At 42.9% G+C, this 15535-nt stretch overlaps 2 protein-coding genes across 2 annotated transcripts in view; one reads left to right on the forward strand and one right to left on the reverse strand.

Moving 5' to 3' along the window:
* slc4a11 (solute carrier family 4 member 11) overlaps positions 1-2014 on the forward strand; it is a 127673-nt gene extending 125659 nt beyond the window's left edge. Inside the window, exon 20 of the mRNA XM_063184071.1 lies at positions 1-2014. This exon is cut by the window's left edge and continues 1978 nt beyond it. The gene's annotated coding sequence lies outside the window, so the exon portion shown is untranslated.
* A 6464-nt stretch (positions 2015-8478) lies between these two features.
* On the reverse strand, positions 8479-15058 carry LOC134469835 (uncharacterized). Its single transcript, XM_063223865.1, has 9 exons — positions 14998-15058; positions 13566-13683; positions 13097-13133; positions 12862-12995; positions 10980-11036; positions 9288-10741; positions 8942-9072; positions 8767-8821; positions 8479-8674 (listed from the first exon to the last, which is right to left on the reverse strand). The coding sequence occupies exons 1-9, from the start codon at positions 15005-15007 to the stop codon at positions 8520-8522; spliced, it is 2151 nt and encodes a 716-aa protein (XP_063079935.1). The 5' UTR covers positions 15008-15058; the 3' UTR covers positions 8479-8519.
* Positions 15059-15535: the final 477 nt, after the last annotated feature.

Here is a 15535-nt window from a genome sequence, read left to right on the forward strand (position 1 = left end):
TGTTTGTGTGTTTACTCACACTGACTGGAACACAAGGTTACTGTATCATTGCCCTTAAGGTCAAGACTAAGAGAACGTGCAGTTTTGGAACATGTCTTTCTTTCCAACATAATCAGGAACAGCTGATCAGGTTCTGCTGTCTACTTTAAGTTCTATACACCCAGCAGAAAAGCATTTGCTTGGCTCCATCAGTCCACATTGTTTTCCAATAATTAGTTTTGAGCAAGCGATGCTCGAGTTGAAAAAAAAACAACTGTATTTTTTGGGGTCTTAATTAAGCTATGTTTTTAATTGAGGGGAAACATCAAAGCCTGGTCAAGTGAGAGAGAGGCTGCAGTGAGCTGCACTGAGCCCCTACAGTAACAGTACTGACATAGCCAGCAGCTGGAGATGAGATGAGAAGAGGAGAGGGGAGAAGAGAAGAGAAGAGAGCAGATCACTTCAAGACTTCATTAGTCTCCATCCTTAAATATTTAACATCCCAACTCATTTCCAGGGATACTCTACTCTCTCCTACCAGCAATAATGTCACTGTGAGTTGGGAGTTAAGCATGGGGGGATTAATGTGACCTTTGGGAGTTTTCTCCTCATTTTGCAACATCAAAAATGAGCATAATTAGTATGCTGCTTGTTGTATTCCCCCCCAAAAAAAATCTCGAGGACTTTAGCCTGCTGTTACGTAAGTCTATGATCTGCCAGTAGAACAGCCCATATGCCCGGCGGTTCAACTGTCCCCATAGAAGGAAGGAGCACTTGTATCTCCCGTATGGTTGTGTATAGCTGAGACGCACAGCTGTTTAGCCAAGGTATCCCAGACGGTCAATATGGTAGCCTATATCCACTTTTCAGCTTGTTCTTAAAAGGTGATTTACTGTATGTGGCACATTTTGTTGGACGCACACATTTTGAAGGCATTTGCTGTTAGAACAGCACCTTTGAAACTGTTTGTTCTATCGTATTCACTTTACTCGTAAACCACACACGAAGCATTCCAGTTCTAGATGTTGTGGTGGTTTTGCCAGGTTGATGGCCATGTTAGTACCTGTGGCATGTACTTGTATGTTATGCCACAGGACGTTATGTGTTGTGTCCGTATGGTAAATGAATGGGAAATGAATGGGCCTAAAACCAATACCCTGTCCCTCCTGAAATCTCATGTGTTCCTTTCACATGTTTGGCTGTACTTGCTGGGTGTGCTGCTGCACGGTTTCCATTTGTGCCAGCAGAACAAGAGTTCCAGTGAAGTGTCTTTTTTTTTGGTCTTTTCAGAAATAAATGAAACAGAGCGGTGGGGATGTACGGCAGGGGAAGGATGGAAAGAAAGCAGGAAATAGAGATGTGATTGAGAAAAGGAAAAAGACATAATTAGCATAATCACTTGCTAAATGTAAGTGCGGTTCTCGAGAGACAAGAGAGAAAAAGAGAGGGGGGGATTAGGAGATATGATGTACAGTTTTTCAAAGTGAAGTTTAGTTTTATCAATCTATCAGAACCAGTTCATACATTAGTCATCCCCCAACTCTCTCTCTCTCTCTCCTGCTCTCACTTAATCTCCATGGTGACAAGAGAGAACCTCTGCTCTGAAAATGGTGTTTTTCTGTTCTTCCGTCAGTGGGTGATCCAACAGCACCCCCTCTCTGTCGTAACCCAAAATGACATTGGATCCTTTCTCATTATTCTTCTCAGAAAAAATATTCCTCTCTGTTTGTGAACCTTATATCTGAAATTTCTTTTTCCAGTTTGTTTTAAAGGGTTATGTTTTTGTGCTGTTCTGTTCCTTCTGTTTTTAGCCTTTTTTTCTAATCATGAATGTACAATGTGTAGATTTTTATATAGCATTTAAACAAAAATCATTGTTGAAATAATAATTTTGTCAACAGATAAGCTAAGAATTTGTAAACTGCATTGTGAACAAATGAGAGAAATGTCTATCTGGGCGACGTGTGAGGAATATGAGGTTTATGCTATACACTGAAAATAAATAATTTCAAGCTGGTTGCCAAACAAAGGCCAACATGTGTGAGTGTGACTGATGGGTTTTTTTTGTCAGAGGCCTGTGCTAGGAGTGATGAAACTGGGAAGTGGACATGCTCATATATTTCTTAAGCCTGCTTATGACTAAAGTGCTGTTTCCACGTAGCAGGATATTTTTTAAATGTGAATATTTTTTTTCTCCTGTTTAGGTGGAAACGGTTGTGGGAATAAAAATAAGAACTCCATTGTAAGAGATGCATTTTATCCCCTAAATGGGATATTTTTAAAGCCTGCTTTTTGATATGTGGGTTTTAAAACTCTGCTTACGTGGAAACGGAAGGCCAAAACCAATGTAACCAGGGGGAAAAAATATCCACATTTAAAAATATCCTGCTATGTGGAAACGGCTCCTTAATCCATGTTTGGGTGGGAGAGTGCCAAAATGCCTTTCATTATGTGAAGTGCAAGGGCCAGTAGAAGCAGAGCAGACCCACCCTCACCATATTTTAAGAAGATTAAGTCCAATTGTCACCGTTTTGAGAGCAACTAACATTAAATAAATGCAAAGTACTCAGAGGGGAACGTAGGGATGACCCCGTTGCAAGGGTACACTGTGTCTTACCCTGTCCTAGCTTAAATTTTCTCCTCGCTTTGGTCAAAGGCGTCTGCTAAATGCTATGTAATGTAATGTAATTTACTCAATCTCTCTATATTTGCGGCTTAGTTTGTGCTGAATTATACACCCTGATGAGGTGTTGCTAATACTTCGAAGGTCATCCTCTAGGTTTGTTAGCGGGTCCCTCCACTCAACAGCCTCTATGGCCCCAGTGCACTTGATTAACCGGTCTGGCCCACTGCTTACAGCCATAGAATCATACAGCCATACTCATTGCTGGTAAACTACAATATATTGTTACATTTACTGTACAATGGTTAAGAAGCACTTTCTTGGGCAGACATACTCAGGCACTGCAAAACATAGAAAGAAATCATGTACAGATCTTTACAGGTATTTGTTTTTCTGATGTAACAGCTATTGTTAATGTTAATAACAGTGTACTACATGTCCCTACGGTAACATTATATACAGTCCCAAGAAAAAGTTTGTACACCCTTTGAAATGTCTTACCTTTCTGTTAAAATTGGTCATAAAACATGGTCTGATCTTCCCGGAAATCACAAGAAGGAACAACCAGAGTCTGCTTTAACTAATTCAACCCCAACATTTACACGTTTTCATATTTTCATTGGCCATAAGATGTAAACATTCACAGGACAGCAAGGCATAAGTAAGTACACCCTAGCATTCAATAGGTTTTAACCCTAAGTTAGTCACAATAACCTCAACCAGATGTTTCCTGTAGTTGCAGATCAGATTAACAAAACAATCTGGATTTATCTGGTCTCCCTCTTCTTTAGAAAACTGCCTCTCGTCAGCAAGGTTTGTGGGATGTCTGGAGTGCATAGCTTTCTTGACTTCATGCCATATAATCTCAATTGTTTTTTGTCAGGGCTTTGACTGGGCTATTCCAGAATGTGTATTTCATTATTATGAAGCCATTCTAAAGTCGATTTGCTTCTAAAGTATGGGTTGTTGTCACATTTCAGGATCCATACTCTTGTGTGCTTCAACTGTTTGACAGACTATCTCACTTTTTTCTGTAAAATATCTCGATAAACTTCTGAGTTCATTGTTCCACTGATAATAGCAAGCTGAAAAGGGCCTGAGGCAGGAAGGTAGCCGCATATAATGATGCTCCCGCCACCATACTCAAAGGTGGAGATGATGTTTTGGTGAAGGTGTGGTTCTCCAGTTCTCCTCCAAACATGACATTGTGTGTTCCCCTGAACAATTCAACTTTGGTTTCAACGTTGGTCTACAGAATATTTTGCAGTAATTCTATGAAGCATATAAATGCTTTTTCGCAAACCTCAAAGGTGCAGCAATATTTTTTGGTCAGAAACCCCATTAATTTTAGATTGGCAGAATTAATCCCATTTTTAGCTATTCTTGGTTACATCTCCTCTTCTGAGTATGGTGGCGGGAGCATCATTATATGCGGCTTCCTTGCTGCCTCAGGCCCTTGACAGTTTGCTATTATCAGTGGAACAATGAACTCAAATTTATTGTGATATTTTACAGAAAAAATGTGAGGAAGTCTGTCACACAGTTGAAGCACACAAGAGTATGGGTCCTGAAATGTGACAACAACCCATACTTCAGAAGCAAATCGACTTTAGAATGGCTTCATAATAATGAAATACACATTCTGAAATAGCCCAGTCAAAGCCCTGACAAAAACAATTGAGATTATATGGCATGAAGTCAAGAAAGCTATGCACTCCAGACATCCCACAAACCTTGCTGACGAGAGGCAGTTCTCTAAAGAAGAGGGAGACAAGATACAAACAGATTGTTTTGTTAATCTGATCTGCAACTACAGGACAAGTCTGGTTGATGATATTGCAACTAACTGAGGGTTAAAACCTACTTAATGCAAGGGTGTACTTACTTATGCCCTGCTCTCCTGTGAATGTTATGGCCTTATGACCAATAAAAATATGATAACATGTAAATGTTTGGGTGGAATTAATTAAAGCAGACTCTGGTTGTTCCTTCTTGAGATTTCCAGGAAGATCAGACCATGTTTTATGATCAATTTTGACAGAAATGTAAGAAATTTCAAAGGGTGTACAAACTTTTTCCTGGGACTGTAGGCCTATATTATATACTATTATCAGTATGAACGTATGAAGTAATGAGGTTTTCTTTTACACGTTATCATACAGTTAACAAATGTACATTTAACCTATGACAACTATGTACAATACAGGGGGTGCTGTGGCTTAGTGGTCTAAGATGCCATGCCATAAGGAACTCCTGCACATAGTGTGTGAATGTGGAAAAGTGTATGTGTATATGTGTATTTTGAAAGCGCTTTGAGAGAACTTTTGTGATATTGCGCTATATAAATACAGGTTGTATTGTATTGTATTGTATTGTACAATATGGAACTCAGTGGGCTAAGATGTCATGCCATACCATAAGGAACTCAGTGGGCTAAGATACCATACCATAAGGCAGTGGTTTTCGAAGTGGGGGCTGGGGATGCCTGGGGGGGGCGCAGCAGGCTGGCAGGAAATATAGCAAAATAAAACGAATAGCTAAATAAATTGAATAACTTAAGTTAGCCAAAATAATTCAAAATAAGCTTAACTATCCCAGTGGAATCATTTCCGTCTTTAAATGTTTATGTATTATACTTTCTTTAGGGCTTGAATGGGTTTAGGAATGCACACACTTTGAGTTCTGAAACCGTGTGCACAGAAAAAATAAGGTGACACGGCCCATGTAAGGGGCGCCTTGATTGCAATCTACCAGTATATGGGGGGGCCTTGTCATGGTAAAGTTTGGGGGGCCCTGCTGTAAGGAACTAGTGCACATGCAGGAACTCTGCTTCTGTGGTCATTTCCAGATCCTTTTCCCACCTGTTTCCTGTCTCCCTCACACTGTCTAAAAAGCCTTTTGAAAAAACTCTGTAATAATGCTAATGCACATTAATTTCTCAGCTGTGCTGTCGAAACGCAACTTGCTGTGTTGCCCTAGCCTGCTTTGCTTTTCCCAACACCACAGCTGCCAGAAACCTGGTTGGCAGTTGGATTGCAACCAACACAGTAACCGACTTTATCACCAAATGGTTTTGGGAAACAGTCCCCATGGCTGCTGCCTCAAGGTCACACATCACATGAGACTAAGTTTGGGAAAGTTTTCAGGGAAGGGAGGGAGCCAAAAAGGTGCCTATCCTCGCATTAGGCTCCAAAAGACCTACAACCAGTCTGACCATACACACAGGGCTGGATTAGCGGATGAACAAACCAGGTTCAGGCCCAGGGGGCCACAGGTACCAAGGGGCCAGCAGGACGAACGGAACCTTCCCATTCCCACCCTTCCCTAAGGTCTCTTGTGAATCAGGTAGCATACATACATTAAATAATACTGTGAATAAGAATGAAATGAGAATAAAAAATAAACTAGGATCCAGGAGAAAATAGCAGCCCCCTCCTCCTTGCCTTTTTTTGGGAAACCCAAAACATTTTGGCCAGGGCCTCTTCCCTTTCTTAATTCCTCATTCCCAGAGGAGCTTTAACCTCTGCTCCCTCCATCCCTGGTGACCCGTAAAGGAGATCTAAAAAAAACCTGCTCCACGTGAATGATGTATGAATGAGTGAATGGAATTTAAAGGAGCATTTTATTTCAAGATTATTATTGCTGTTGCATGTTGTTGTATTATTGCATTGGAAACTCATCTGCTTTATTTTTTAACTACAATTTAAGGGGAGCTTTCAATTTCCATTCTATTTAAAGCACAGCTGCCCAATTTTATTATAAGTTGCCCCTCAAAGTTTCTTTCTCTCTTTTTTTTTCCCCCTACTCTACCTTACTTACTGTACACTGGTTCTGTTTGAGCTGACAGTTGCTATAGTCTTCATGGAATTTACAGTAGTTCACCATCTGGTCACACTTGTACACAACTGAACATTCAAATTGTTATCTGATCTTATATAAAACATGACATATTTTCATGAGATACTATGAGCTACATGATACTTGTTTGTTTCTGGGCCAACGGCACCCACCACATTACTTTCGGCCCACCGTGGGAAACAAATTGGGGACCCCGCCTTAAAATGTTACCAAACCTCTCCCTCACACTGACCCTGTGTTTATTTACTTCACAACACCAATGTACGTACATCTTTATGGGTGATCAAATGCTTGCCATCTACAATGAACAACAATGAACAAAAAGGGTGGTGAGAATATATCTCATTTTATTGTGAATAATAGTAAAGAGAGAGAGAGAGAGAGATAGTTTGTGGGTGTGGGTGTGGGTTTGTGTGTGTGTGTGTGTGTGTGTGTGTGTGTGTGTGTGTGTGTGTGTGTGTGTGTGTGTGTGTGTGTGTGTGTGTGTGTGTGTGTGTGTGTAAGCCTCTGCCACAATTGACTAGATCACGCTGATAACATACTCCGGAGAATGCAAAGGAAGGTTGGCAGCCCTCGACTCCGGTGCCAACTCTGTCTCTCAGTCCAAGCACAGGAATGCTGCTACCTAGTGGCCGAGGACATTCTCTACCTGACATTGAAGGCCAGACTGCAGGTACAGCCAACAACATACAGTCTGGCATTGTGGTGGTACCCCCGCACACCACTAACCAGACTGCATAATGCATCCTAATTGCGACCTACAGCTGTTGTCAGTCACTGGCATCCTATTTATAAACAACTCTACACAGCACCTCATGACAGAGCAATCACCATTGCTGTTGGACACAGGGCTGCTGTCAGCCTTGACTGGGCCCAGGACAAAGACATGTAAAAGGGACCCCCCACCAAATACATGCAATGTCATGAGGACCCAATTCTCAGCCTCCCGTTTAACCCAGGACCCAGGACAAATGATCTGCTTGTTGCCCCCTATCAGCTTCCCTGGTTAGACCACTTTTCCCAAGCAATGTTGCTATGCACAAACACCCAGGCCTCATGATAGAGTGGTTCAGCACGAGTACTGAGGAGTGATGTGTTCTGGACACTCCTGACAGTGTGCCTCAGGATGTGGACAAAAAGCAACTACTGATGGTAATAATACTTGAAGAAGGGTGTATCTTCATGCCAAATATGGATATAGCCTTTCAGGACAAAATGTCCAAACAATAGCCCAAACTTACAACTAAGTATTACCAATCTGAGCCAACCCCTGCAAACTCATGATTCTCATCTGGGTTCTCCTTTGGGACATATCTTGTCTGGGAGACAGACATCCAAAAATGGGTGAGTGGGTGAATGAGTTAAGGTTGGCAGGCCTTTTCTCTAGTTAAGTCAAAACAAATGGCAGAGTTTTGCTCTGTATCAGCTGTGATATGCAGCCTTGTGATGTGGCGTTGGCTGTGTGTGTGTGTGTGTGTGTGTGTGTGTGTGTGTGTGTGTGTGTGTGTGTGTGTGTGTGTGTGTGTGTGTGTGTGTGTGTGTGTGTGTGTGTGTGTGTGTGTGTGTGTGTGTGTAGGGGTGTTGGGTAGGGTGTAGGGTGGGGTTGGGTTAGGATTAAGCCTGGCTCAAACTACACGACTATCGCGCCGATTCTCGGCTGAAAACCCCCCTTACGACAATCACTGGAACGTTACCCCCCAGGACCATCGCAAGCGATTGTCGGGAAAGATTTCCTCGTCGTGAGCGACGTTCTACGATAGAACTTTGGCAGCTCAAAAAGTCGCCGATCGCTAGTCGTAGAAATCAAACAGTGTTTGATATTTGCGACTGGAAATAGAACGTCGGGCATTGTCTCGGTGGCTGCGAGCAGCGACAAGATTGACAGTTGCGATTCTCTTCTAGTGTGCGGTGCACCCCGACGCCAAAATCGGACACACAATCGCTAGTCGTGTAGTTTGAGTCTGGCTTTAGGGTAGGGGTAGGGTATGGGTAGAGGTAGAGGTAGAGGTAGAGGTAGAGGTAGAGGTAGAGGCAATAGGTGGTGCATGGTCTGGACAGGTCAGATCTCAGCCGTGCCTCCAAAACAGCTGAGTCTCTGGAAGATCTTCTTATACCAGGCCCGGCGTTTACGAGGCTCCTTCCTGTCACCAGAAGGTGCTGTAGCAATGCCGTCATCAGATAGGGCACGAGTGACGGTAGTCTCTGACGCCAGACCTGTGGAAGACGAAGGAAATAAGTAATTAAAAATGAAAAACAGAAGGGAATATATTGTAATATAATGTAATGACAATCATAAGGCACCTTACCCATGTCAGAAGCATCATTAGTTGGTGCAATCTTAGCGCTGCGCATCTTAAAGATCTAGGACCAGAATGGAAAATGTGTCATTTAATGACTCAAGTCATTAAACATGAACATAAACATGAAACATAATTGTGGCATATGTGGCTCTGTCTTGTTTGTTTGTTTTTTTAAGCATACCTTGAGTTTACTTCTGACTTTTTTAGCTGTTTTTCCAGAGGTGACATCAGGCACAGGGCTGAGTGACGGCAAGTCAGTTGCGGTAGATGGTGCAGCAGGATCTTCTACGTTACCCTGGGAGCAGCCGTGGCCTAGTGGTTAAGGAGATGGGCTTTAGATCAGAGGATTGCAGGTTCAAATCCCACCCTTACCACTCCCCACCACACTCCATGGCTGAGGTGCCCTTGAGCAAGGCACCTAACCCCACACTGGTCCAGCGACTGTAACCAATACCTTGTACTTAAAAATAAGTGTAAGTAGCTTTGAAGTAAAAAGCATCAGCCAATGTAATGTAATGTAATATTACCCTGGGTCAACAGCTCCTCTCTCAATTGTGCCAATAAGGTCGTGTCAAACGAGTCAGCAGCAGGATCTTCTGAGCTACGCTGGGTCAACAGCTCCTCACTCAATTGTGCCAATAAGGTCGCATCAAACGAGTCAGCAGCAGGATCTTCTGAGCTACGCTGGGTCAACAGCTCCTCACTCAATTGTGCCAATAAGGTCGCATCAAACGAGTCAGCAGCAGGATCTTCTGAGCTACGCTGGGTCAACAGCTCCTTTCTTAATTGTGCCAATAAGGTTGCATCAAACGATTCATCCTGTGTGTCGACGGCCGTCTTCAGGATGGCGTCTGACCCAAACGCCTTCAGTAGGAACGCATCCATGGCCCTGTAGATGGTCTGAATCTTTGGGTTCTTGAGGTAGTCATCGAAGCTTGGACATCCTCCTGGGTCACTGCTGGTGAACTCAATCAGAAGATCCTCAATGAGCTTTTCTAACACGTCCCGGTCCAGCCTCTCGGCACCACAGCAGGAGCATCCATCGCTCATTTTGGCCAGCAGCCTCAACAGCAGTACAGTGACAAAGCAGCCGTTGTCTTTTCTGTCACTGAGAAGCAAAGATGCAGCGGCTGTGGAAGACCTTCTCACGTTCTCCTGTTCTTGTTGTGCTGCTGCTGAGTCCTCATGCATTTTATCCATGACCTGATGGACCATCAGCTTGCTGAACAGATCAAATATGCGCTGACGTCTGTTCTGGCGTGGGGACTCCTGTCCCGCCGTGCCGGTCTTCAAGATGGAGGTCTTGGATTGACAGCTTTGGCCCACGCTGTGTGACGGTGAGGCTTTGACATTGTCTTCAGCTCCGAGCACAGCAGCAGAATGAGCATTTTCCAATTCTGCAAGGAGCAGTTCAGTGAGTCTTGCAAAGTCAGTTTTTTTACCTTCTTCTTTTAGGGACCCGTAGATGGGAGTTTTCTGTGAGGCAACATGCTCTGGAGAATTGCAAACCACAAGCGGGGTGAAGTATGGCTGAAGCAGGTTCCTGAGCGCCCCCTCTGTGTTAGCGTACACCGCCTCAGGAACTACTGCTGCCACTGGGGCACCAGATGGACCACCGTCTTGCATCGCACCCTGCACCTGACCAACAAGTCCTTGGGTAATATGGTCAATGCTCTCATTGGAAAACAGCCTGTTTAGCAACATCTCGAAATCCTCGCCTACGTCACGGGATTCACTTCCACGACGTGGCCCTGTCATGGCTTCAAGTTCAGATCGGGAGTGAGAGCGAGCACTGCGCTTGTCACTCTCAATATAAATGGTAGACATGGGCAAGTGAACAACTGTAACATCTGGCGCCTGTCGGGGAGGACGCCATGCCACCTTCCTCCTGAAGGCTGCCAGGGCGCCTTTCATCCGGAGCATGGGACTACCAGCAGTAGCTGTAGCAGATGAGGAGGCGGAGGCACTTCCACTGGTGTAACTAGAACAACAAACAAGGAAACAGACAAGAAGGTTCAAAACATTTCAACATGCTAATTTAATGATGAGGAGGAACTTCCAGTTTCAGGGCTATAATCAGATATACAAGTAAAAACAAAAGGTTAAAAACATTTGGGCATACCCATAATGCATTTGTAAGTGTGTTATTAAACTGATAAATGAAGCTATATCTGTCAAAAGTTTTCTTAGCATTCTCTAAGTCTTTAATATTATTTTACCTTGAGGATGAGGCTGTCTCCGAAGAGGATGAAGAGGACCTTCCACTTTCAGATCCACTATCAGACATACAAAGAAAAAGACAACATGTTAAAAACACAATACACAGGTGCTGTGGTGCACTGTGCTAACACACTACACCAAAATTGGGGAACTGGGGTGAAATCCTAGCCTTTTACGCGCCATCCCACGTACTTCCGACAAGAGACTTGGCTCCGTACTATGTCTGGCAACTGTTTTCTGTGGAGTGATGTGGCCGGCCAACCCTCCCCAGAAAACAGCCAATAAGCGAAGAGACAGGTTGGTGGGGGTGGGGGGGGGGGAATGGGGAGGGTGCTTATGACGATGACGTAAAACCCCTGCACTATGTTGCTATCCAATCATTTCAAACCAGAACTAAGTGCAAACATCCCGCTTCCTGTAATCGTGTCAGATCAAACAACCTCCAGAACCATGAATACGAAATGAAATGGTAATTATGTGATGGTCAGAAACAGGCTAGTCAAATGCAGCCTACCCCATCTCGCTCTCTCACCCCCACTAAACTTTCTAGCCCGACAGGTCAGACCATTCATTTTGAATTACTTCATAATTATATCCCCGGACGCGGAGCGTCTTTCACAGTGTACAGTTTCAAGAGGCTGAATACAAGATGGCAGAATTTTTGTTTGGCCCATAACTTTTGACCAAGTGGATGGATTTGTCCCAGATGCGGTGTGTTAATGCTCTAGGGTAGGTCCATCAACTGATTAGATGTTGGAGGAATTTTTGTTTCTTTTAACTGGGTGGATGTACAGGTATTTGCCCCAATTTTTTTTTAGCTCTGTTTTCACAATAGTTGTTTGCTTTTAAACCTATGCACGCACTGATCTATGTATAGATATTACATGTATTTCTTTATATTTTGTATTTAATGTATATATTATAAGTTTATATATAGGTGGCCGGGAATGGTAGGAATGATGGGGTACTGGAAACGTTGCGTTTCTGGGATAAACCATCAGCAGCCAGTTGGAGGTGACTGCATAGGCCTAGTTCACAAATGGTGTGATTACGCTTCTCTGGGGATGGTTTAGTCATCCTCCAGGCGTCCAGCCAATAAACGAACTTCAACTGTCAGCGATTGGTCACCATTTATTTCAAACCAGAGCTGAGCTCATGCTTCCCACCGAGGCGCTCCAGGGCATCGAGGATCAAAAATTAATTACGAAGTAATTAGACCAAAAATGTATTACGAAGTAATTAATGTGGTCTGGTAAAACCAGACTAATACTTTCAGTCCCTGAATTCAAGACGTGCCGTCATAATCACCTGCCATTGCGTGGCCGGGCGCACCGCCATTTTAACATGGGGGAAAACATTCAGCTGTAGAGTGTAGTGGAAAGTGCGCACATCCAGCAAAAAAGCATCAGCAGGTGCCAAATCAAAAAACTGTCACATGTAGGAGCGGGAAAGGATCTGCACACTGCTTGCAAAAGACTTAATTTATTAGGAGCAACATTTCGATCATATGATCAAAATGTTGCTATTAATAAATTAAGTCTTTTGCAAGCAGTGTGCAGATCCTTTCCCGCTCCTACACGGAAAACATTCAGCTAGCACAGGTTGAGTTTACATTGCAGATAAGTGAAAAGTGTAGCCTACATAAAGTAGGCATAATGCCAAATCATTGGATTTTAAAGAACGCTTCGCTTCACCTCACCAAATTCTACAGCAAGAGACAAGTATAGAATGTGACATGATGTATCCACTTTTTGTATCTTTTCAACAGCGGCTGTTTCTCCACATTTCCTCCATACATCCAAATTGAATATATTTCTGGAGGGTTCATAGTATTCTATTTAAGGTGAACTTACCTATTGATTTATTTATTTTAAAGTTTACCTTGAGGATGCATCTGAGACACTCTCCGGCTCATATCTGCGACGGACAAAAGTTGGCAGAACCAGGCGGAATGAGCTGCCATTAACCATGTTCAGGACCGTCTTCGAGATCTTCACAAACTGGCTCCTTGTCATCTAGGGGTCAACAAAAAATATGATTTAAGCAAAACAAGCAAAAACAGATAACCCTTTTTGAATAAGATATTGAAAATATTTGTTGATGCAGCAGTACTCACAGGAGTTTCTAACATGTCGTTGAACCTCTTCCATTCCCTAGGACAAAAAAACAAAAAAACAAAAAACACCATACAATTTAGATATTTTAAGAAGCAACCTATGTGAATAAATTCAAACTATATCTGGGGTGAATTTGTCAAAACCATAGTTGACAACTACGTTAGCTACTTTTGTTGTTTGCAATGCAATTTTTCATTGACAACTATCCAAGTTGCTAACTGGCTAACAACTATGCTTTTGAGAAATGCACCCCTGTATAGTGGCAATCATGTGGCCATGTAAACATATCTATATATCTCTTTTTTACACTAGCTTTTGTCATCATCACTTTTTTATTATACAGTAATTTTCACACTTTTGTTTTTGCACTGTGTTGTAATGAGAACTACTGAAGACGGAAGACAAATGTATACTTGGTTAATAAATCTGATTCTGATTCTGATTCTATAGGAAGTAAACCCAACTCACTCGTCTGAGAGACTGAGGATATATTCCTCCAGAGGAAATGGGAGAGAAGAACCAGGTGATCCAGCCAGGTCCTGTCCTGAGGCAGGTCCAGGCTGATTCTGGGAAGGATCTTCAAAGCCTGAAAATACAGTAATAGTGTAAATGATGCTGAGTGGATTATGAAAGCGGCCCCCCAATGCCCAAAATTCTCAATTGTACCCCCCACATTATATATTGGGTAGGGGGCCTTTTCAGATGACTTTGTCCCGGGCCCAGCAAAAGCTGTCAGCTGTCACACACACACACACACACACACACACACACACACACACACACACACACACACACACACACACACACACACACACACACACACACACACACACACACACACACACACACACACACACACACACACACACACAATTGGCTCCCCATTACATTGTATGTATTGGGTATAGGGGGCTCTTACAGATGACTTTGTCCCAGGCCCAGCAAAAGCTGTCAGCGGCCCTGCATGCACACGCACACGCACACACACACACACACACACACACACACACACACACACACACACACACACACACACACACACACACACACACACACACACACACACACACACACACACACACACACACAGGCCAGTCGACAGGGGGGACAAATGGGTATGTTGTCCCTGGCCCAGGGAGTTAGAGGGCCCAGAATTGGCTCCTCATTACATTGTATGTATTGGGTAGGGGGCCCTTTCAGATTACTTTGTCCCGGGCCCAGCAAAAGCTGCCAGCAGCCCTGCACACACACACACACACACACACACACACACACACACACACACACACACACACACACACACACACACACACACACACACACACACACACAGGCCAGCCGACAGGGGGGACAAAGGGGTATGTTGTCCCTGGCCCAGGGAGGGCCCAGAATTGGCTCCTCATTACATTGTATGTATTGGGTAGGGGGCCCTTTCAGATTACTTTGTCCCGGGCCCAGCAAAAGCTGCCAGTGACCCTGTACACACATACACACACCCACACACACCCACACCCACACACACACACACACACACACACACACACACACACACACACACACACACACACACACACACACACACACACACACACACACCATTCACCAAGTTTTAGGTACAGTATGTACAGTATTTACATAGGCCTACTGTATATGTAGAATTTTTCATAGATTTATTTATTCATTTAAACACATATTAAATGGAAATTGAGTATGGTACTATACTATAAGTAGGCCTACTGTAAAATAGGATGCCATTTTGATTTTATTTTATATGATAAAGTACTTAATTTACTTGCTAGTCGGCTACTTGTCAATTAGATCAACAAAGTTTATCTCGTCGACAAACAGATGTCTATGCAAAAATTATGAAATGAAAAATTGAATACTTAAAATCACTGACCTTTCTTCATCTTGTGGAAGAAAATAGCTGCATAAACTGAAAGTCCAATCTTCTCATTGCAGAAAAGGCTATGCTTCCTTCATTTACAAATGAGTGAATGGCACACACTTCAACAACTTTGACCACATCAACAGAACATTCCATTATGTCATCACTGACATCACAAAGGTGATAATGGCAAATATCACAGCAACTATTATTGTTGCCCTTAACAATGGAATTCTATTTTCATTGGCACATAGGGTGGGCCTCATAGACATCATATAGAACACTAATTCTATGATGTCTGGTGGGCCTACTAGATCAAAGACTATGCACAAGTCCCACAGGGCCAAAATGATTTTAGTACAGGTCCACTAATCCGTATGCAATGCATACAAAATATCTCTCTATGAGTCAGACTGATTCTGATGATGTAGCCTGCAAACTTGTTTTTGAATAAATGAATAAATAAATAACAAAGACTATTATTATTATTAGTAGTAGTAGTATTATTGTTGTTATTATTATTATACATTAAGTTATTATTATTTTATTA

Source organism: Engraulis encrasicolus, chromosome 19 (genome assembly GCF_034702125.1).
Source record: "Engraulis encrasicolus isolate BLACKSEA-1 chromosome 19, IST_EnEncr_1.0, whole genome shotgun sequence".
Taxonomy (NCBI): Eukaryota; Metazoa; Chordata; class Actinopteri; order Clupeiformes; family Engraulidae; genus Engraulis; species Engraulis encrasicolus.

Bases quoted from the DNA above. Each gene is read 5' to 3' on its own strand.
- LOC134469835 (XM_063223865.1), bottom strand. The intron at 12,996-13,096 runs GTGAGTACTGCT...GTTGACCCCTAG, and splicing joins ACGACATGTTAGAAACTCCT to ATGACAAGGAGCCAGTTTGT. The intron at 10,742-10,979 runs GTAAAATAATAT...TTGTTGTTCTAG, and splicing joins GAGACAGCCTCATCCTCAAG to TTACACCAGTGGAAGTGCCT.